General features: G+C 33.9%; 1 protein-coding gene across 1 annotated transcript; it reads left to right on the top strand.

The window, feature by feature from the left end:
- Nucleotides 1–181: 181 nt before the first annotated feature.
- LOC136273592 (uncharacterized) lies at nucleotides 182–15,752 on the top strand. The gene is made up of 6 exons (XM_066078355.1): nucleotides 182–1,426; nucleotides 2,021–2,300; nucleotides 2,429–2,542; nucleotides 3,078–3,159; nucleotides 6,743–6,904; nucleotides 15,461–15,752. The coding sequence occupies exons 1-6, from the start codon at nucleotides 267–269 to the stop codon at nucleotides 15,658–15,660; spliced, it is 1,998 nt and encodes a 665-aa protein (XP_065934427.1). The 5' UTR covers nucleotides 182–266; the 3' UTR covers nucleotides 15,661–15,752.
- The last annotated feature ends 7,033 nt before the right edge of the window (nucleotides 15,753–22,785 follow it).

Raw genomic sequence — 22,785 nt, 5'->3', positions numbered from 1 at the left:
CTTGTATAACAGTATAAAAGTTTAACTTGATGCTACTTTGTTTAAAAAGGTTTGAAATGTGTATGTTGACATGCATCTTGACATGCATCTTGTAAGTTGGAGTCAAAATATGTAGGCTGAAGATAAGTTTTCTACAGAAAATAGATAGATACAATAAGATATACAATTTCTTTTTAGGAATTCATTTGCATCTCAAAGCATTGCCGAAGCCTGGGTACAAGAAAAGATATGACAAGATTAACTTCTGTACTTTCTGCCACAAGGAAATGCATTCTAAAATATCCAGACATTTGCTTACCCATAAGAATGAACTGAAAATAATGGAAATTCAGATGCTACCAAAAAAGTCAAAGAAGAGAGGGATGCTATTCTTAGAATTGATCAATGAGGGAAACTATAAACATAACATTGAAGTTTTGAAAAATGGTGGTATCTTTATTACAGCAAGACGAGAAAGTCCAGATTCGTTAAATCATTCACCTGATGAATATCTTCCTTGTGAGTTTTGTAAAGGTTTCTTCTTGAAGAATCTTCTGTGGCACCATGCAAAAACTTGCAAATTAGGTTCCATAAAAAACGATGAAGATGATGAGGATGAAAAGTTGGGAAAATCTTTTGTTAGGAAAGGAAGAACATTACTATATGGTTCACTCTTTGATGAAAATGAAAGTAATATTACACATTTGTTAGAGAGAATGAATGATGGAGAAGAAAAAGAAATCATTAAGAAGGATCTTATAATTAAAAACTTTGCTTCAATTCAAGTTCAAGCTTTGGGAGAAGAAAGAATTCAGAAAAAAAATGACATGCATAGAGTGAGTTCAAATTGCAGAACCCTTGCACGTTTAGTAATGATGGCCCGAAAGGACATACCACTGCCATCATTGAATAAGCTACTGTCCCCAGAACATTTTGATAAAATTGTGAAGTATGCAAGTCAGCTCTCCTCTGAGGTTCCATCTCTTGGCCCAAGACTTGGTCATCTTATAGATCATTGTATAATGGTAAAAAATGGCTATGCAGTAAGGAAAAATGACGAGACAATGTTGAATGCATCAAAAAACTTTAAGCATCTCTTTGATTCTGAATGGGGTTATAGAGTCAATGCACCATCAAGGAAAAGAAAGAGAGTGGCCAATTTAAACAAACCTTCCAAAATACCTAGCACGAGCGACTTGGTAAAATTCAGGGATTTCCTCATCTTTGAAATGAAAGAATCTGAGCAAATTGTGGAAAGTACTCAAGATCATTTAGCATGGAATCGGCTTGCTAAGGCCACTATGTGCCGTTTAATACTTTTCAACAAACGAAGGGTTGCAGAAGTGGAAGATTTACCTGTAGAGGACTTTCAGAAACGTCCCAAATGGACTTCGACTGAGGAATTTGAAGAGTCTCTGACAGATATGGAGAAAACCTTTGCTAAAAGGTAGGGGGGAATCTGATAAAAAAAAATTAATTAATCTAAATTCTTTAATTTATCACAGTACAAACTTAGGTCACTATCAAATTGGTAATTCAATTTTACACAGATGCATTATTATAAAAGAAAGACTAATTATAGTTTATAAGTTAGATACAGCTATATTTTGCACACAAAATGGAGTTGACCTCACTTTTCTTTAAATCTGCATTTTCCTTAGTTTGTAATAAGATCATTTTTTTGTACGCTTATGCACTTATGCATAATTTGGTGATAATTTCTCATCTACCGTTATATCCAATTTTTAAAATTTTAATTGTAAATTTTAAAGAAACTATTCAGATGTTCTCATCAAACTTCATACAAATTATCATGTTGCATTACTTATATACCCTCCAGGCATTCAAGTCTTATGGACATATTTTTAGTTTTGCCAACTGTTTATATCTTATACTTCGAGATTGTGAAATGTAAGCAACATCAGACTTTGTCTACAGTGTATTTGTGATATTTGTAAGGAGTAGCCAAAGCAGATAACAATTGTATACAGAGACTTTTATTTTTGAACATAGGTTATTAATAATCTTTTTATTCTTGCAGGATGGATTTAGTCGAAGGTTTTGGGAAATCAAAAAAAAATATGAAAGCGTATATTCTTTTGACCCCTGATTCGAAAAGAGCATTAGAAGTTCTCACAAGATACAGATCTGCTGTTGGAGTTTGCCCAACAAACAAATACATGTTTGCAAGACTGCATGCCAATACACCATTATCTGGGACAACAGCAATGAAGGAATTATTGGGAAAATGTGAAGGATTAAAAAATCCTGAAAATATAACATCAACATCATTGAGAAAATACATTGCAACTGTATCCCAAGTAAGTACGATTAGCACTAGGTGTCCTCATGAAATACTATATGTCTCTTTTTTTTTGCTTTCTCCATGCAGTTAGGTAAATTAATTTTTTATGATTATTCCTAATAATATGATTCATTTTTTCAATAGATATTGGATATGACACAGGGAGAACTAAAATTACTTCCTAAACATCTGGGGCATGATGTAAAAACACACAAGGAATACTATCAGTTGTCATCATCTGTGCTTGAGCTATCCAAGGTTAGAAGTGTTTTAGTTGTGACAACATTTAAAGAACTCATTTGCATATTTGAATTGGATGACCTTGCTATCTAAATTTTCACCATGTGCTAGAGTGTTAATGAAGAGATCACTTAGGTGGTAGAATTATAAAGGTCCCCTGGACAGAAAAACTAAAACCTGTGCAGCATACATACCGTTACCTATTATTGTGTAATAGGTACTCAAATTGTTTATAGCTGTGAATGGGTGGAAATAAAAAAAAAAAGGGGGGGGGGGTAAAAAAAAAACCTGTATACAAGAGTCATTTTAGGTCAAGCTTCCCAAATGAAAAAAATTAATCCTGTAGAGCAGAAGCTTTATCAGTCCTAGAAGATTATGAAATTGGAAGATCAAAAAGAGTGATGGCTAATATGGAATAATTAATCATACTTTAGTTGTAGCTTACATGTATATATTAAAAGAGCATGTATTTTGACAATGCTGATAAGTTATAGGTCATTAATTAATCTCTTGCAAGGTCCTTATGAAATACATGCATCTTTAAATGTTTTAGGTTGCTCGGATGCTTTATGCTGTGGAGAATGGTCAAGTCAATGCATGGGCAGGAAAGAAAATGAAAGACATACAGTTGGAAGGTAATTATTTTGTGAACAGTTTTATTTTTTCATACCTTCTTGTCTTTATTTACTAAGGACTATCCAGTGAAAATAATCTATGGGGATGGATCCCTATTTTTTATGGGGTGGGAAGCAAGGTATTGGGGTATTTTTGTGTACTAAAGAGTCCAGGAAGATGATTACTTTATTACTGTTAATTCAGAAGTAGAAGCTTTGAATTATGCTTTCTGGTTGCCTATGGTAATTGTAAAGTGGTCTCAGGAAAGTTCAATTTTATGCCAAATTTACCGGTTATGAAACTAATAAAGTCTAGGAACAATTCTTACATGGATGAAAACTCACAAAAAAGTTTATTAATGCTCCCCTTCGAAGAAGGGAGGGCTTATTGCTTTGCTGCTGTCTGCCGGTCGGTCGGTCCACCAACAGTTTCCGTTCATTTTCTTAGCAGAGGATGAACATATTAAAATGAAATTTGGTATTCAGGTTTATCATAATAATATCTAGGTCAAGTTTGATATTGGGTATGATCGAGCTATTTTCAACAGAGTTATGGCCCTTGGACATAGAAAAATTTCAGTTATTTGCAGTTTACGTTCATTTTCTTCGCTGAGGATAAACATATTGTAATGAAATTTGGTATACATGTTTATCATGATTATATCTAGGTCAAGTTTGATAATGGGTACGATCGAGCAATTTTCAACAGAGTTATGGCTCTTGGACATAGAAAAATTCCAGTTATTTGCAGTTTCCGCTCATTTTCTTTGCAGAGGATGAACATATTGAAATGAAATTTGGTATATAGGTTTATCATGATTATATCTAGGTCAAGTTCGATATTGGGAAAGATTGAGCAATTTTCTGCAGAGTTATGGCTCTTGGACATAGAAAAATTTCAGTTATTTGCAGTTTACGTTCATTTTCTTTATGGATGTTTCCAAGGAGGGGGGCATAAGTGTTTCACAAACGTTTCTTGTTTTAGTTACTTTAGCGGCTTAAATTTGCAATAAATAATTCAAAAATATTGACTGGGGTTGAGGGCAACAATCATTATTTGAGCCCCAAGGGATAAACTATTGCAAAATACTATACTGAATTTGAGAGTACTACCTAATTCTGCTTTTAATTATAATAGTCTGTGATTGGATCAGTTTGAGGCAATAATTGCCTTTAATGATTGCAATTATAGTTGAATCTATCCGTAATAGGCAAAGTTAATATATGATCTAGGAATTTGTATGAATCATGAAATTGGGGGGAAAATCCCTTGGTATGAAAATATCAAACATATTCTAAATAACTGCGGTTTATCTAATATATGGATTAATCAAACTATACATAACTCACAATGGCTAAAGGCAAAAATAAAATTATAGAATTTATAAGGAAGAGTTAAAATTTGAACATTATTTTGATACATTATCAAAAAAAGATGCAATTACTTTTACATTTCGAACATGTAATCACCATCTACCCATTGAAAGTGGACGTTGGGCAAATATTCCCAGACATGAAAGATTCTGTGCTCATTGCAATAAGTGCGAAATAGGAGAAGAATTTCACTACATACTTAGCTGTAACTCGTTGCAGCAAGAACGCAATCAATGCTTATCAAATATAAATATAAAAATAAAAAATGCTATTAGTTTTAAATTTATAATGTCTAGAACAAAACACTGTTCTCTGAGGAAATTATGTGCTTTTATTAGAAAAATAAATAAAAAATGCTCCCCAGGTTAGAACCCCCATACTTCACATTTGTATTAACGAGTTAGAGTTGTATATGGTTTTTTTTCTCTCTCTCTCTCTCTCTCGCTTACGCATGCATTGTTAATTATTAAGAAATACCACATATTGTATTATTATAATCATTGTGTACCATTGTGCAATGGTGTTGAGATTGAAATAAATGAATGATGAAAGGAGCCAGATAATTCAAACATGGTATGAATATTTATTATGTTCCATCGGAAAAATGAATAATGTCCATGTGGTATTAATATTACACTTAATCATAGGCATAAATAATATCATTTATGTCTCTTTGTCAAATCATTCAAGATGATGCACAGAAAGATGTGGCAAGTAATTAAATGAATAACAAAAAAGTTTTTTAAAGATATTTAGACATTTATTTTTTAAAGGAGTAGGGGCTTTACCAAAATTATGAAATTCATGGCCCCTGGGTTCAATATACAGGATGTAGGTTTATCGGCTAAGACGGTCAAGATTGTTTGAATTTTCTATGTTCCATTTTAGTTTTAACTTTTCTTAAATATGTTTTTACATGTTTGTACTGGTTAAAAAGATCCAAACTGCAAGTTAAGTGCAAGCAACACTTTAAGTTCAGTCATTTTTTCTAAATTTGCTCCATCAGGAAAAAAAATGTTGTAAAATGCTAAAAAAGCAAATTATTAATTAATAGTTTTGAACACAAAAGAAAGAAAAAAATATTGTAATGAGAAGAAGGTTCCTTTGTTTTGAAAGATCTTAATTTTCTGAGTATGTGAAATGTACACACACATATACAAGATTTGTATTTATTTGAAGTTTATATATACATTGAAATCAACCCTACAATTTGGTATTTTTATGTTCAATTTTATGTATACCATTTTGACCCAATAATTTGAAAAAACTGTTTTGCACATGTGCAGGAAGGAAGTTATCAGCCATATTTAATCATCCAAAAATATTCCCATATGATGGCAGATGAGTTTGCTTTTGGTTTCCTTACCTTTAATGACAATTTTCAATTTTCTGAAGCATGCTCCTTTTGTTCTGATTTTAATTTGGATGTTCTGGACTTTTGTGCTTATGGAGTAGATTTTTTGTGCTTTTTTAAATTTGATGAATTTTTCATCTGTAAATTTTTTTGTGATCTGAATGGCTTTGATATCAAGAAATATGTGCTTCAAACTTAAGCTTCCCCCCCCCTCCCCCCCCCCCCCCTCACATTACCAACATAAGAGAATGCATTTTTTGGATATTCATTTACTTGACAACAGGCTATGGAGATACAGTTTATTATTTACTAGTAAGTACCAATGTTATGACTTGAATTCACACATGATTAGAAGGTTAATTAGTTTCAGAAAGTATTTAGGGAATTTGAATGCTGTTTGACAAGGTCTCCAAGATGCATATTTTGGGGGAGATTTGTCACAACTAAAATTAATTGAGTCACTGGCCTCAATTTGGAATTGTAAGACTATGATTTGTCGGAGTCAACATGGTCAATATCATACTGTTTCTTGCACACTGTGTGGCCTTGAGCCATCTTGATCAGTTGATGCATCTTTGGGGAAAAATGTGTGTGGCAAAGTATTTCGCAATGGCCTTATTTAGGAGTTTATTTCTACTTTCTATGCATATTCAAACCTTATTAACATTTTGCACTCTGTGAGACTCAATTAATAAAGGTAGTCCTCTAACATGAGTAACATATAAAAAACTGAAAGACTATGAAAATGAACTTCCATTGATACATCTACAGTATTTCCAAGACAATTTGATTTTTCAGTTTTCACTATCTGTCTTTGCAATATATGATATAATGCATAATAATATGTAAAATTATAATTTTTCCCTCAATTCACAGAACTTCCTGAACCTTTACCAAAAGATGATGATATTGATTATGAACTGGCACAGAAGGAGGACCAATCTAGTTCAACAGCAGATACTAGTAAGCCATCTTGTTCAGATCATGAACAGCCCTCAAATTCAGATAGTGAACAGCTACAGTATATTAGATCAAAAGGTAAGAAAGTTTTTGCATACATACTCTACCATGAAAGTCTAAAAATTGTGGTGAAGCAGCCTCAGGTAGTGAAGATTCAAGTTTCTTTAAATCATGGTCCTCAGGGGTAGGGTGAGGCCGCAATGGGGGCTCAAATTTTTAGATAGGAATATATAGAGTTAAGTCTTCTAAAGTCTTCTTTTCAAACACCAATTTGCTAGAAAAGCTGTAACGTGTGGTGAAGGATCCCCAATTAGTGTAGATTCAAATTTGTTTAAATCATGGTTCACGGGGGGTTAGATGGGGCCACAATGAGGGGTTCAAATTTTAACATAGGAATAAATAGCAAAAAGCTTTTAGAAATCTTCTCAAAAACCAATTTGCCAGAAAAGTTTTAACTTGTGTGAAAGCATCCTCAGGTAGTATATATTCAAGTTTGTTCAAATCATGGTCCCTGGGGGTAGGATAAGACCACAAATTGGAGGGGGCAAATTTTACATAGGAATATGTTGATAGTCTTTAAAATCTTATCAAAAACCGATTGCCCTGGGAACCTCTATCTTGTTTGAAAGCACTTGAGGTGTGTAGATTTAAGTTTGTTCAAATCATAACCCCCGGGAATAAGGTGAGGCCGAAATGGGGGGGGGGGGGGGGCTATTTAAATCTTACTATGGAATATTGAGAAAAATCTTTAAAATCTTCTTCTTAAAAACCAATTGGCCTGAAAAACTGAAACTTGTATGGAAGTGCATGTAAATTCAAGTTTGTTCAAATCATGACCCCTGGGAATATGGTGGGTCCACACTGGGGGGGGGGGGGGGGGGGGTCAAATTTTTACATACTAGGAATATGTAGAGAAAAATCTTTTTAAAATATTTTCACAAAACCCAATGAGCCAAAAAGCTCTATCTTGTTTGGAAGCATCCTGGGGTTGTGTAGATTCAAATCAAATGTTTGTTCAAATCATGATCCTGTGGGGGTTTGGGCCACAATGCGGGATTAGAATTGGCCCACAATGCCTGATTAAATTTGGCATATAGGAAATTAAACAGAAAAATGATTTAAATCTTTATCTTTAAACAGGCCTCGATGTTAAATATGTTTTTAAAAAAATGGATATTAAAAAATTTAAACTAAACAAATTTCAATTATTTTGAAATATACTGATATTTTTTTTTTGACTTTTTCAACTGTTTGGATTAAAAATTTGTCAATTGGCTATTGTTGTTTAGTTAAGTAATGTGGCCCCTGGGCCTTTTGTAGTTGATATCCTTGATTATTAATCTATATCTACATATATAAGCATTTTAAAATGTATGCGAAAAAGACCCCCGTAATTTTACCTCTATTCTTAGGGGTTCTAAATCTACCTCTTTTTCATCACTGAAGGTTAATTAACACGTATGGTCTTTGGTTTCAAGAATTTGCAATTGTATATCACTTAAAAACAACATAGAAAAACTTACTTTAAAGTGGTTTTTAGCTCACCTGAGCTGAAAGCTCATGTGAGCTTTTCTGATCACCCGTTGTCCGTTTGTCAGTCCATCCGTCTGTCCATTCGTCTGTAAACTTTTTACATTTTGAACTTCTTCTCTAAAGCCACTTGGCCAAATTCAACCAAATTTAGCACAAAGCATCCATGTAAGAAGGTGAATATAAATTGCAAAAATAAAAGGCCAGATTATATTCAAAGTGGAGAAAATCCGGAAACTGTTAAAAAAGGGGGTGCATTTTAATAAATCTTCTTCTCAAGAACTACTGAGTTAATCTTAACGTAATTTTGCATAAATCATCCTTATGAAAAGGAAAATATAAATTGCAAAACTTAAGGGCTAATAATGTTTCAAATTTGAGCTAATTACAAAAATACTTACAAAGCAGGTTCATTATTTCATATCTTGTAGACAGGCAATTTTGTACAATATAGACTGATCCTGTAACAGGCATTGCCAGTCTATCGTATGGTAGAAACAGAGTTTACCGTATCTCCATTTGAAGCAGCCATTTTGGATGCATGCTGTCAATCTTACAAAGATCAATATGTTTGTTGTGTAACAGCAACAGTTCTCGTGCAATTATAATCTTTGAAACATGGAAGATACATTGGTGCAGATTAATGTGAAGTAAATTGAGGTTAAATATTTCAACGTGTTGTCATCTTCACTTTTGATGATGGTTTTAGCTTGTTTTGATTGTCGTTTCAGTTTGCTTTTAACTTTGGGAACGATTGCCTGTATTCAGTATTCAGATATTTGGAATTTTACGCAAAGAGTCAAACATAGATTTTGGTAAATAGGCACTTGATTTTTTACCTGATAAAATCTGATGCATTAGCAAAATATTAAAAGACATTTCATTCAATTGGTAATTCAGTTTAGGGGTCACAATGGTGATTAATTCAAAAAGTTTTGTCAAAATGCATATCATTTTCTCAAGGCTATTTATTTTAAAAGGACATTATTTTCGTTGATGGAGATATTTTAAAAATAAATTGTGCCATGTATTCCGAGTTCATGAATGTGTAAATTAACTCCAAAAACATAAAAATGATGTTTATGTGATTGGAAAGGCGCTTTCACATTCTCAGTTAAACCCTGTTGTGACTGTTTAATCTGTAGAGATTATAGATACCGGTGATGCAAACACATACCGTGCATTGAAAATTACAACCGATATTCATTACATTTCGTGTTGATATTACAATTAGTTGGTAACTAATGATTTGTTTACATGAAAAAATGACAATAACAAACTGTCAACCATCTTCATAATTAAAATGTTGTAATTGGGTCCTAGGGTAGGATTAATGCCTCTAAAATACACAGAGGTGCATAAATTGATTTTGTGCATGTCACTTGGCAAACTCTATTACAAAACATTTGGTATATATAATAAATGAATACATTAAAAAAAAAAAAATTGAATAAGTTTTCAGAAGTTGATTATAATTCTTGAAATTTCACTGAAATGTTTGTTGATCATAAGAACTGTCTTACTAAACATTAAATATTTGTATACAGAAAAATCAAAAGGATGATGTGCTATAACTACTTTGTTTGGTCCCTTCTCATTTGATGAATTAATCTGCACCAATTTTGGTAGTTTTCAAATGAGCATGTAAAAACAACGTCTTTTAAACAGTTCTGACATAGTATTATTAGGAGGATATCTGCATTATCATTATTTTAAAGAAAATCATCTTGGTTTGTAGCCATTTGTTGTTTTTGAGGAAAGATGAAAACAATTGATGGGCCTTAGTACAAAACTGATACAGCAAACTATGTCTCTAAGCGTTTAATGGGTGTAACTCCAGAAAAGTTTCTACCGTATTTCACGGAATTTAGGTCGATACTTTTTTCCCTTGCCACGTGGACCTCGCCCTATTCATCGTTTCGCCCTATTTAATGTTTTTTTTTTTTTAATTTGATATAAAAATTTGCAAAAGTCAAGGCAAATTTACCTATTAAAAACTATTTAAAAAATCAAAGTTTCGTCAAACACCGTTCAATATCTATCGTATGACTTTTCATTATTACCGGTATTATAATGTAGTATTATATCATGACAAACTTAATGTGAATTAATCTGTTTCCTTCATAAATTTCTTTTTTAATTGCAAAGTATGATAGAAAGGCTTTTGCAATAACTAACACGAATGTTACAGTCTGCTTACGATAAACAGGAAATCGATGTCGGTTGGTAAAAGTAAAATGAGAACCGTACAAAATGTAATTACGGAATAAACTTGGAATTTTTTTTTGGTCATTTATTTTCAGTTTTTTAAATTCGAAATCTAAACCAGGTTTACTTGTATATTTGTTGAAATAACGACCAAAAACAGGGACTACACGTATAATGGATTCATTATGGTATTACGGTTATAAGAATGATAACGTTTATATATTAACTTTTTTGTTAACTCTGTTTTTATTTATTTACCGGTATAATAAATTGTAGGATTGAAAATGTTTTCCCGATCAGCCAATAAATTATCAAAATAAAGTTCCAATGAAATGTTTGTTTACAAATTAAACCCTGCAATCAGTGTAAAGGTGACAAATTAATTGTTGTTTTAAGAAAACCAATCGGCGATGTGATTAGAAAACAAAAGCTCCCAATCAGAACTTGTTTTGTTTTCTAACGATGTTTTGACAGTGAGAAATTTCAATCCGATGGAGCCTTTAAAATGGGGGGTTAACCGTGTAGGGGGCATCAAAGTCACCATGCCTCCAGTGCAGTCCAGACGATCCTTTACAGCCGGCTTCAAGTTAGAAGTAATCACCTATGCAGAAGACAACGGTGGAAACATGGCAGCCCAGCGGAAATTTGGAGTGAGCGAGAAAGTCATACGGGGATGGAGAAAGCAGAAAGATGTCCTGCGCCAGACCAGAAAGACGAAGAAAGCCTTCCGCGGCCGTACTGCCTTTTGGCCTGAGTTAGAAGACAAGCTCGAGGACTTCGTACTGGAGCAGAGAGCAGCGTGCAGAGCGGTTTCAACGGTCCAGATTCGCCTGAAAGCAGTTGAGATGGCAAAGACCCTCAACATTAACAACTTCACTGCAAACCATTCCTGGTGCTTTCGATTTATGAAGAGGAAGAGCTTGTCGATCCGTCAGAGAACAACACTAGCCCAGCAGCTTCCTGCCGACCACCAAGAGAAGATAGAGTCCTTCCGTGCCTTTGTCATCGACCAGCTGAAGAAGTACAACATCAACAGCGACTGTATCATCAATATGGACGAAGTCCCATTGACGTTTGACATACCGATGAACAGAACTGTTGATGTGCAGGGTTCCAGTAGCGTGACCATCCGTACAACGGGCCATGAAAAGTCAAGTTTTACGGTAGTCTTAGCGTGCACAGCCAGCGGGAAGAAGCTGCCACCCCTCATCATATTCAAGAGGAAGACGCCGGTTAAAGAAAAGCTGCCAAGCGGGATCATTGTTCACCAGAACGAAAAAGGCTGGATGGACAATGATGTCATGAACCTGTGGCTGTCCTCCTGTTACGTGAAGAGGCCCGGCGGCTTCTTCAGGCAGTCCAAATGCCTACTTGTTCTCGACTCCATGCGTGCACATATCAGCGACATCACAAAGGATCGCATCAAAGCCACAGACTCCATCCCTGCCGTTATCCCCGGAGGCCTGACGAAGATCCTACAGCCCCTGGATATATCGGTCAACAAGTGCTTCAAGACAGAGATGCGTAAGATGTGGGAGAGCTGGATGTCAACTGGGGAAAAGAGCTTCACGAACACCGGCCGTATGCGGCGAGCATCATACCAGACCGTCTGCCAGTGGGTAAAAGATGCGTGGATGGCAGTCCCTCCCTCTGCCATCATCAGTGGATTCGTGAAAGCCGAGATCGTCGATGTTCCGTTGCCAGAAGACGAAGAACCTCCACTGGCTGCATCAACCGACGACCTGCCGTTGTCACTTGCCGCCCTGTTTCACAGCGATAGTGAAAGTTCAGACTTTGAGGGCTTCGATTCCGATGCAGACGATAGATGTGCTTGAACATTGAACAGTGATGTGACTGTGTGTTAAAATTGTGAACTTCACATGTGTACACAAAGAACAATACTTTGTTCATTTTGTGCTATTTATTTATTACTATTTATTGCTTTTAACTGATGATGCTTGAAAATAAAAATATTGTTAACTAAGATTTGTGTGTTTATTTCCATTTGATACTAAAACTTAGTATATGAGTGTCTGAATTCAGTCTGGGATATAATCAGTGTACTTATTTATACACAGTCAAGCTATACGCACGTGCTAATCATGCCCGCAGGCTTTGATAAGTTCAGAGGTTGATCCATGTGTATATACACAGTAAAAAGTCGCACGATTACCAAGATTACGTAATTCATGTGGTACGATACCCGAGTAAAAGTTTTAAAGTTATACTGACTAAAAGTCTTGACGAATAATTATAATGCCGATAGTGGCTGGTAACATAATGAAAATGAAATAAAAACCCGCCCTACCCCGGTTAACTAATTAATACCTTACAACAATGACACAAGGTTGCATATGCTATACATGCCTCCGGGCAGTTTGAACACGTGACAGGGAAGTGAACTCAAGCACCTTGATCAAATAGTGTAAACACTCTACCGGGTATAACAAACGTACTGAGTAAAATGGGTTGAAAATCATGGTGCAAATTCGCGCATTTTATTACGATGCGTAAATTTAAATAATTCATTTTTTTATTAACCTTCTATTAAAATTGTTAACCTGTATAAGAGTGTTACTATGATAACGTTGTTGATTTAAAACACTGCTATTTTTATTCATTCAAACTAGCGGTAATTTTTCGACCAATTCATCGCAGTCGACCTATTTATACTTTTTTTTTTTGTGTGTGCTAAAAACAGGCTCCTTCGCCCTATAAATCATATCGACCTAAATTCCGTGAAATACGGTACATAATGTTTTGACTGACCTTTGTCCAATCAGATCAGTAGATTAGTAGGCAGAGTTGAGACATTACGCTCGTGACTTGGTGATAAATTTATGTAACTTTGAAATGTTTTGAAATTCTTTAACCGGGGAACGACGATGTCTATATATAGATAATGGTTAAAGTAATCTCAAACATCAAAAATGTACGAATATTTAAGAAATTGTTTCTTTACAAGTGTTACCGTTAGTATTCTAATAAAAGTATGCCGAATCTTCCTGGAATTACACAGGTTGTAACTTTACTTTGTTTGAAATCTTTCTTCATGGTTATTCAGTTTGAAACATTCTTTACCTAAGGACGAATTTGTCCGCCATTGTTTTATTTTTGCACTGAACATCCGCCTGCGTTGCCTTTCTGTTTCACTGAATCTAAATTCATAACTAATATTCAAAATATTTAATGCCCGTTTTCATGGACTCTATGCCAGAAAATTTAGTTGGTTAGTTATGTGTATGAAGATACTGTTGTCGACGACCAAAGAAGTTTTCACAATCGTTCTTTAAAACGCTTTAATGTTACACCAACAAAGGATAAACATGTAATATATAAATCTTAATTAATTAATTTGTTTGCCAGTTTATAACTAGTGATGATTTCCTCATGGGCATCACCTATGATTTAATCAATTCTCTCTCTCTCATTCAACCACATGTCTTGTTGTTCCTTTACATCTGTATTGGTTAATCCATCTCCTATTACAAATAAAAATCCTTTTCATTTGGCTGGCTAATACAACGATTGCCATAAATCGAAATATTAAAACAATGCTGAAATCAGTTAGACGCTTTGAAAGTAATGTTTCTTGATACATTGTGAAACGCTTGACTGATGAAGACCTTCAGTAGTCTTGATCATCAAGACGTTTAGGCTTCACAGTGAAGATGGGTAAAGATAAGCGTCCGAGTGATCAACCTAAATGAAAATACGAAACATTCGGACAAATTTGGAAAAAAGATGTGTTGGCATCAGGAATTGTTTAATCGCCATGTGGGTCCCTGGAATTGCATTTTCAAATCGCCCACACGAAAACTTAGTTGCAAATGGCGAGTGGGCAACTGTTAATTTCAAACCCTCCTTCCAGACTATCTGGCGATCTTATGTCCATCAATCTTTGTTAACTTTCACATATGAGATAAAAGTTGTGAAAATGAAATGTATATCATTGCCATGGTATATTCGTAGAGCTTAGCATCTTAAATAAACTTAAAAATTATTCACTTAAAAATACACTTATTTAAGTTCAATTTTTTTTCTCATAAATTCCAATACACCAAACAAAAAATATTGCAGGTATATGGCAAGTAAACCACCTTTTCCAGTATTTTCATCATATATACTAGATATGTATAACATGACCATTTAGACAAATTATTAATGAAATAAAATGTTGGCATCCTTTAATTGTGTAGATTCAACATGTTCAAAATATGATTACACACGATAAAGAACCGGTAGATCCACAATGGGTGCTGATTTTTAAACTGATATAATTCTCAGAAAATGTATGAAATTTTTTTTTATCTATGAAGAGATAATACTTTACATATGTGCAAAAACTGCAGGAAATAATATTCCAGTGTTGTATATAATATATATATCGCAACATATTTTCACCTCCACCCCTCTATAGAATATTGAGTCTTACAACAGTATTAAATTTTACTGTTTTAAGTTAAAGTAGTTCGCTATTGTTGCTCAAGTGAGCGATGTAGCCCATGGGCCCCACTCTTTATGCTTCAATCCTGGATGCCCAAGGATGGCAAAGCATCAGTCTTTTGAATGAGCAAATCTCTTGTGTTTGTTTCATCCATCACAGCTGCCTTTTATTCACAGTAGGCTGCTCAGTGATTCATTCTATCAGATCTGTCATCAGACGATTAAACCGTCAGACTTTCTTCTCTAAAGCGAGGTTTATTTTGAGTTTTTGGTCTTGATGCTTAGAGCGTGAATCGGAGCTGGAAGTGACGTGATTGACTTGAATAGGTCTTACCAAAGTAAATTGCATTAGTAACTTGTACCTTTATTTACATTACAAACATCATTATTAAAAAGATGATTTAATATAAAATAGAAATAATCTGCCATATGGATGATTCTCCTTTTTAGGAAAACGAGGTACTAAGCGGCAATGGACAAAGGAAGAAACAGATTGTCTTAGAAAGAAATTTAAAGGATACTTATCCGGGATTCAGAAAAGTGTTCATCAATCGGAATTGAAGGAGGCCCAAAAGATATGCTCAACAAGGACATTGCCACAATTAAGGGCAAAATTAAATAATATAAAACTGGGGAAATCAAATTGTTGAAGTTTATTTTTCCTTATTTTAAATATCTTTATTATTTTATGCATCAGCAAACACAATTTGAAGATTGTATTTTGCAATGTCTGTCCATCTGTATAAAATAAGATCTAAGAAACCAGTGCATTGTGTATGCTTTTGTTAACAGGTGTTTTTTTTTTTTTAACAAAGACTTTATCTTTTTAAGAAATTTTTTACAATATTGTCTCAAAAGATGCATGTGAAGATGTAGGGGGAACATACTGGTAATAAAACTATAGTGTCTGTTTATCCAATTCATTTACATGTATCATTCAGTTTATTTCTCATTCCATTTGTCCTTCCAACTTTCATTCTGATCCATAATTTTTTTAAGATGGTTTTTGGGGGACAAGTCAGTGGCTATGACCATTGTCAGGTTATCAAATTGGCACTTATCCAAAATGAGGGCCCACAGAGGGTATTTATCCTTTTTGAACAGTTCTTGTTTACCCAGTATATGGATTTTTGTATTTTTTAGCTCACCTGAGATGAAAGCTCAAATGAGCTTCTCTGATCAAGTTTTGTTCAGTGTCCGTCTGTGTGATTAATTAAGAATTATTGAAAATTTGTAGGTAATTTATAAAATAAAAACCTTTGAAAACATATGCTTTGAAAAGCTTAAATTTATGTATGGTAGAAGCATACTCGGGTAGTGTAGATTTAATTTTGTTCAAGCCATGATCCCCTGGGGTAGGGTAGAGGCCACAATTCGGAAGCATTTTCAGAGTAGAAGCATCCTCAAGTAGAGTTTGAAATGGAATAAAAAAAATGTTGGTTCAAATCGTGATTCCAGGGGGTATGATGGGGCCACAATGGAGGAAGTCAAATTTTATACAGGGGGGGGGGGGGATTCAATTATTTTCAAAACTGAAGTGCAATAAATATTAAAATAGATAAATGGTATTACTTATATGCAAGCTTCTTGACATATTGTTAATTCTCAATTGTTTAGGTTGTTGCCCGTGGACAATTATTGGGGCCCCACAAAGGTTCAAAATCTGATGTAGGTAAATATATTTATATACAATTGTTAAGATCTTCTTGAGAACTGCGGTGCTTAATATGTGGTATTGTTATAATGAAAAAAAAATTAAACTGAAACTTTTATACAGAATCTTTTAAACTACATTGTCCAGAATTTTTTATGGCTATGGTTGCTCAGGTGAGCATTTTCACCATTGTTACGGTGATATATTATTTTGACATTCATGATATGAATTTGACATTCATAATATTAAAAGATTGATAGTTAATCAATTTGCCCTGTTCTATGGTTGTTTGTGGTTTGTTTATTACTATCGTAAGGTATTCAGCCCATAATACAATTATAAAAAGTGAATTTTCTTTTTGGTCAAAACAATAAAAACCCAATACATACTTCATAAATAAACTCATGCAGGTTTTTAGCTCACCTGAGCTGAAAGCTCAAGTGAGCTATTCTGATCACATTTTGTCCGTCGTCCGTCTGTCCGTCCGTCTGTCCGTCTGTCCGTCTGTCCGTCTGTAAACTTTTTACATTTTGAACTTCTTCTCTAAAACCGCTTATCCAATTTCAACCAAATTTGGCACAAATCATCCTTATGGGAGGGCGAATATAAATTGCAGAAATAAAAGTTTGATCTGTTTTCAAAGCGGAGAAAACCTTGAAACTGTAGAAAAAGGGGGTGCATTTTTAAAAATCTTCTTCTCAAGAACTACCGAGGCAAATTCAACATAGTTTAGCATAAATTATCCTTATGGGAAGGAAAATATAAATTGCAAAAATTAAGTGGAAATTTTGTTTCAAATCTGAGTTATTACGAAAATAATAATAAAGGAAATGCGTGTTTCAATCAGTTTAATAGCTTCGGGTTCGGCATCCGGTAAAATGATTCCATACTTCTAAACCAAAACGAGGTTCTTTGTTTAAAGCAGCCATGACATTATACGAAAAAGGGTCGATCTGACTATGATGAATTTGCTTGTTGTGCAACAGTTCGCGTATGAAGGGAAATTTTGAAACATACAAAATATATTGGTGCCGATTTTGTGAAGTAAATTGAGGCTAAATATTTCAATGCGTTGACAGTTTTCACACATGACGTTGGTGTTAGCTTGTTCTGATTTTCGTTTCGTTCTCATTATGCTTTGTAACCTGGAAACTATCGTCTGTATTTCGTTATTTTTACGTATCAAATCAAACAGAGACTTCGGTAAATCAAACAGTTAACTGTTTACCTGCGCAAATTAAGCAAAATCGGATGTAGGGGACGGGTACTGAAATACAATTCATTCTATCGGTAATTCGGCATTATCTTTTGCGTAATGGTACATGTAGATTAATGCAATAGGTTTTGTTGAGATGCTCGGCATTTTTTCGAGTTTATTCAGTTTAAATAGAGTTTGATATCGCTGACGGAAATATGTAGGTATATACATGTATATATATATGATTCATTTCGAAAAAATAAATTGTGTTCTTTATTTGTTATACATGTAGTGCATGTTTCTTGTGTTTAATTGTTTACAATTTCTATTTACTAACCATATTTGAGTGTTAAGCTTCGAATTATAAGCAAGATACAGCGATTTGCTCACAATTCTATGTTTGTACACAGATCTTAAAAACTAAAGCTTAAAAAAGTAAAATATTTGTCAATATATATTAAGAAAATTTTCAAAGTCTGTTCTTCCAGAAACCAACTTTAACAACTTATTGTATTGTAAACTTAACCTTTTTAGCTCACCTGAGGGTGGGGCCCCAATGGGGGGTCGAAGTTTAACAAATGAATATATAGAGTAAATCTTTAAAAATCTTCTCCTCAGAAACTAATCAGCCAGGAAAGCTGAAACTTGTGTGAAAGCATCATCAGGTAATGTAGATACAAATTTGTGAAAATCATGATCCCCGGAGGTAGGGTTGGGCCACAATGAAGGATCGAAGTTTTACATAGGAATATATAGAATAAATCTTTAAAAATCTTCTTCTCAGAAACTAATCGGCCAGGAAAGCTGACACTTGTGTGGAAGGATCCTCAGGTAGTGTAGATTCAAAGTTGTGAAAATCATGACCCCCGGGGTACGGTGAGGCCACAATGGGGGATCGAAGTTTAACATAGGAATATATAGAGTAAATCTTTAAAAATCTTCTTCTCAGAAACTAATCAGCCAGGAAAGCTGAAACTTGTGTGAAAGCATCCTCAGGTAGTGTAGATTCATAGTTGTGAAAATCATGGCCCCCGGGGGTAGGGTGGGGCCACAATGGGGGATCGAAGTTTAAAATAGGAATATATAGAGTAAATCTTTAAAAATCTTCTTCTTAGAAACTAATCAGCCAGGAAAGCTGACACTTTTGTGGATGCATCCTCAGGTAGTGTAAATTCATAGTTGTGAAAATCATGACCCCCGGGGGAAGGGTGGGGCCACAATGGGGGATCGAAGTTAAACATAGGAGTATATAGAGTAAATCTTTAAAAATCTTCTTCTCAGAAACTAATCAGCCGGCAATGCTGAAACTTCTTTGGAAGCATCCTCAGGTAGTGTTGATTCAAAGTTGTGAAAATAATAACCCCTGGGGGTAGAATGGGGCCACAATGGGGGGTCGAAGTTTAACATATGATTAAATAGAGTAAATCTTTAAAAATCTTCTTCTCAGAAACTAATTAGCCAGGAAAGCTGAAACTTGTGTGGAAGCATCCTCAGGTAGTGTAGATTCAAATTTGTGAAAATCATAACCCTGGGGGTAGGTTTGGGCCACAATGGGAGGTCGATGTTTTAGATAGGAATAAACAGAGTAAATCTTTAAAAATCTTCTTCTCAGAAACTAATCAGCCAGGAAAGCTGAAACGTGTGTGAAAGCATCCTCAGGTAGTGTAGATTCATGGTTGTGAAAATCATGATCCCCAGGGGTAGGGTGGGGCCACAATGGGGGGGGGGGGTCAAAATTTAACAAAGGAATATATAGGGTAAATCTTTAAAAATCTTCTCAGAAACTAATCAGCCAGATGTTTCTTTATAATTGTTAAGACTTTGGCCCCAGGACAATTCTTTGGCCTCCCGAGAAGGTTCATAGTTTGATGTACGTTTATATCTAATATATAAACTATTGTTAAGGATCATTTTGAGAACTGCAATACTCAACATATGATAAGACTATAAAATCATCTTGTTAGAAAAGGGACTAATGATTATAAACATAAGAATATCCAGGGGAAAATGGATTTTATTTATACAGGATCTACATGTATTATTGTACATTGTCCAGATAGTTTGTATTATGACTCCATTAAGCTGATTTTATCATACCTATTGTTCCTCAGGTGAGCGATGTGGCCCATGGGCCTCTTGTTTTGTTTATTTGACCGAAATATATTGTTATACGATAATGTCATAATACTCCCTAGTAAATAAAAAAAATCATCACTTTTTCTAGCATATTGATATCAAATTCAGTGTTCACACATAACTGTATGAACCATTTTGATGCAATATATTAGTTAATAATAAGTTTTGAAGCATTTATTGTGTAATAAGTTTGAAATGTCAAGATTGTTCCAGATTAACTTCAAATTATTTTGATGACAAAAATATTAAAACTGATCATATATGCACTCCTACAAGGAGTTTTGCTTTAATAAATATACTCAGAAATAGATTTGACTTTTTATTTCCTTATGCATTTTGACATGTACATGCAGATATTACTTGTAAAAGAGAGGGGGAAATTCAGAGTAGAAACAAGATTTTAACATTAAATAAATTGGAAAATTTAATCAAGTTCTGGAAGTGTTTATAAGAATTATCTATCCCGTTTGTCACTGTGGTAATAACAGCTTTGTTTATATATGGTGAAAAGATGGGAAGAAATGTAAACTTGACATTCTCCGATCATTAGCTGAAGTATTGTTCTTAAAGGTGCGTTATTATATCACCGTGATGCCAAGGAGCGAAAGTTATTAATGTTTTCTCAAGCCAAAGTAAAAAATTATCTTGTACTGCATGTATTGTGGGAAGATAAGGTATTGTCTTATTTAAATATAAACCGACAACATTTCCCATGACAATACAAACAACGCTGTTGTAAATGAATTGAACTATGCGGAAAATACAGGACTAATTACAAAAGATTTCTCAGTCCTTCAAACCCGTATATTTATGTACACGGCATGACGGAAAACGGAATATGAAAACGAACATGCCTTATACATGTACATGTACTGTTGTTTCAAAACAATAATTGTCTGGGGGTATTTTCTGATAATCCAAACAAAAAATTTGTTCGGTTGCTAAACATTACTACATGTAATTTTGCAATTGGAAAATCCTGGATCCGCCAAAAGACACATTTTTACAACGGGGTCAGACCCCATTGAAGGATTTGAACATACATGTAGTTTCCTGTAGCAAATGTTTTAATAAAAAAAATCAAGGCTATATTGATATACATGGTAACTTGCTTCATATGGAAACTTTATTACATATCCCATTGGTATGTGCAGTCGCTCCTTCTATTAGGTCCCAATAAGTCAGTTTAAGTGACATACCCAAATAGATGGTTATTTTAAATATATATATGTATATTTGTTAAGAAAATGATTTTGTCAGGATCTGTTTTTTCGGAGACTATTGCATTATTTCCCTCAAAATGTGTACCCTCATTGTCTACTATATGAAAATGTTACCTGGTATTTTCATCTTGATTTGACAATTACAAATGTTATATATGACCCAGTTATCGAAAATTTTGTGGCATTTAGTTTTTTCGACTGTATATCCGTCTGTATGTCTGTCCGCAAAAACTAGTGTAATCTTTGTGACAATACCTTTCTTTGGGTGTTAACATATTGACCGGTTGACCTTGACCTTAGAGTTTTTCCCACCTTTGCAAAATTTTTACCAAACTTTAACATTGGCCATAACTTTTGAATGGTTGCTGTTAGTGCTTTCATACTTTACATGTATATTCCTTGTAACAAGACCTTCTCTACCGTACCAACAATTTGAACTTCGAGTTTGACCTACTTTTTTAAAGTTTTATCCTTGGACATAACTACTAGGGTTTTCATATTTCACATGGTTATTCCTTGTGATAAGTCAGGTACACGACCTTTTATGGAAAGCACTTTTCAACACATGACAATGTTTTCGTCAAACCCATTCTCCAATCAATTGAATGAATCGCAAAGCATGGCGGTTTACTGCGTGTACACGATTCAACAGCGACATGTGGTTCTCATTGGTTTACTACGTAATGTTAACTTGGTCATCGGAGAAAAACTCTACAGCTTCTTTACTAGTATTCTATAAGGCTTAAATTGAAAGTAATAATTGCGCACCTTATATGTTTTTAAAGTAATGGACAGTTTCTTTTTCCGCTAATATATTTTTAATAGTTGGGTCAACGACACAATACTATAAGCTAATTGCAAAACTATTCAAACAGTTGTTAATTGATATATTTTTAGCCTATAACAATATAATCATAGCTTTCAAGAATGACAGAAAGACCAAGCCATCACAAATTAACGGAAATACCAGTATAAATCGATCATAACTGATTAGACCCAACAACTAATTTTGGAATACATGTATATATATATGTTTTTCAACAATAGGGTCCAAGACCCAATTCCACTGTTTAAATGCAATAGGTATATATACAGTTGGTTAACAATTTAGTCTTGTTTTTATGGTATACATAGCTTCCCGACGTGAATTTGGATATTATTCATCTGATCCCGTCGCCGCATATCAACAAATAACATTTGACCCAATAGTTCATAAATACAAAGCAGACCCAATAAATAAGCAAGTTTGAGTATATATATATATATATATATATATATATATATATATATATATATATATATATATATATATTGGCTGTCTTTTTTTAATTCAGTATTTTTATGACATTTTTGTTTTCTGCAATTTCAAAATTGATGTCCTGGAACTTACTTTGAAGAATAGTTATATATCAAACAAATAAAAGAACCATTGAAATATACATAACGATATTTTGATTTTATGAAAAACGTTATAATATTGGACTTCAAAACTTTGTAATTTTGGATTCTAAAATTTATCAGAATGTGACGGTACAAAAATTAATCCTATCTTAAACTTCATTTA

The sequence above is a fragment of the Magallana gigas genome, chromosome 3, assembly GCF_963853765.1.
Source record: "Magallana gigas chromosome 3, xbMagGiga1.1, whole genome shotgun sequence".
In the NCBI taxonomy this organism is placed as follows: Eukaryota; Metazoa; Mollusca; class Bivalvia; order Ostreida; family Ostreidae; genus Magallana; species Magallana gigas.
This window is presented reverse-complemented; position numbering and strand designations above follow the sequence as displayed.

What these genes read in the sequence shown, in the direction of transcription:
- LOC136273592 (XM_066078355.1), top strand. Translation starts at nt 267, where the DNA reads ATGCATTCTAAAATATCCAGACATTTGCTTACCCATAAGAATGAACTG. An exon ending in GAGAAAACCTTTGCTAAAAG is followed by an intron (nt 1,427 to 2,020) that starts GTAGGGGGGAAT and finishes TTATTCTTGCAG; the next exon opens with GATGGATTTAGTCGAAGGTT. An exon ending in CTGTGCTTGAGCTATCCAAG is followed by an intron (nt 2,543 to 3,077) that starts GTTAGAAGTGTT and finishes TAAATGTTTTAG; the next exon opens with GTTGCTCGGATGCTTTATGC.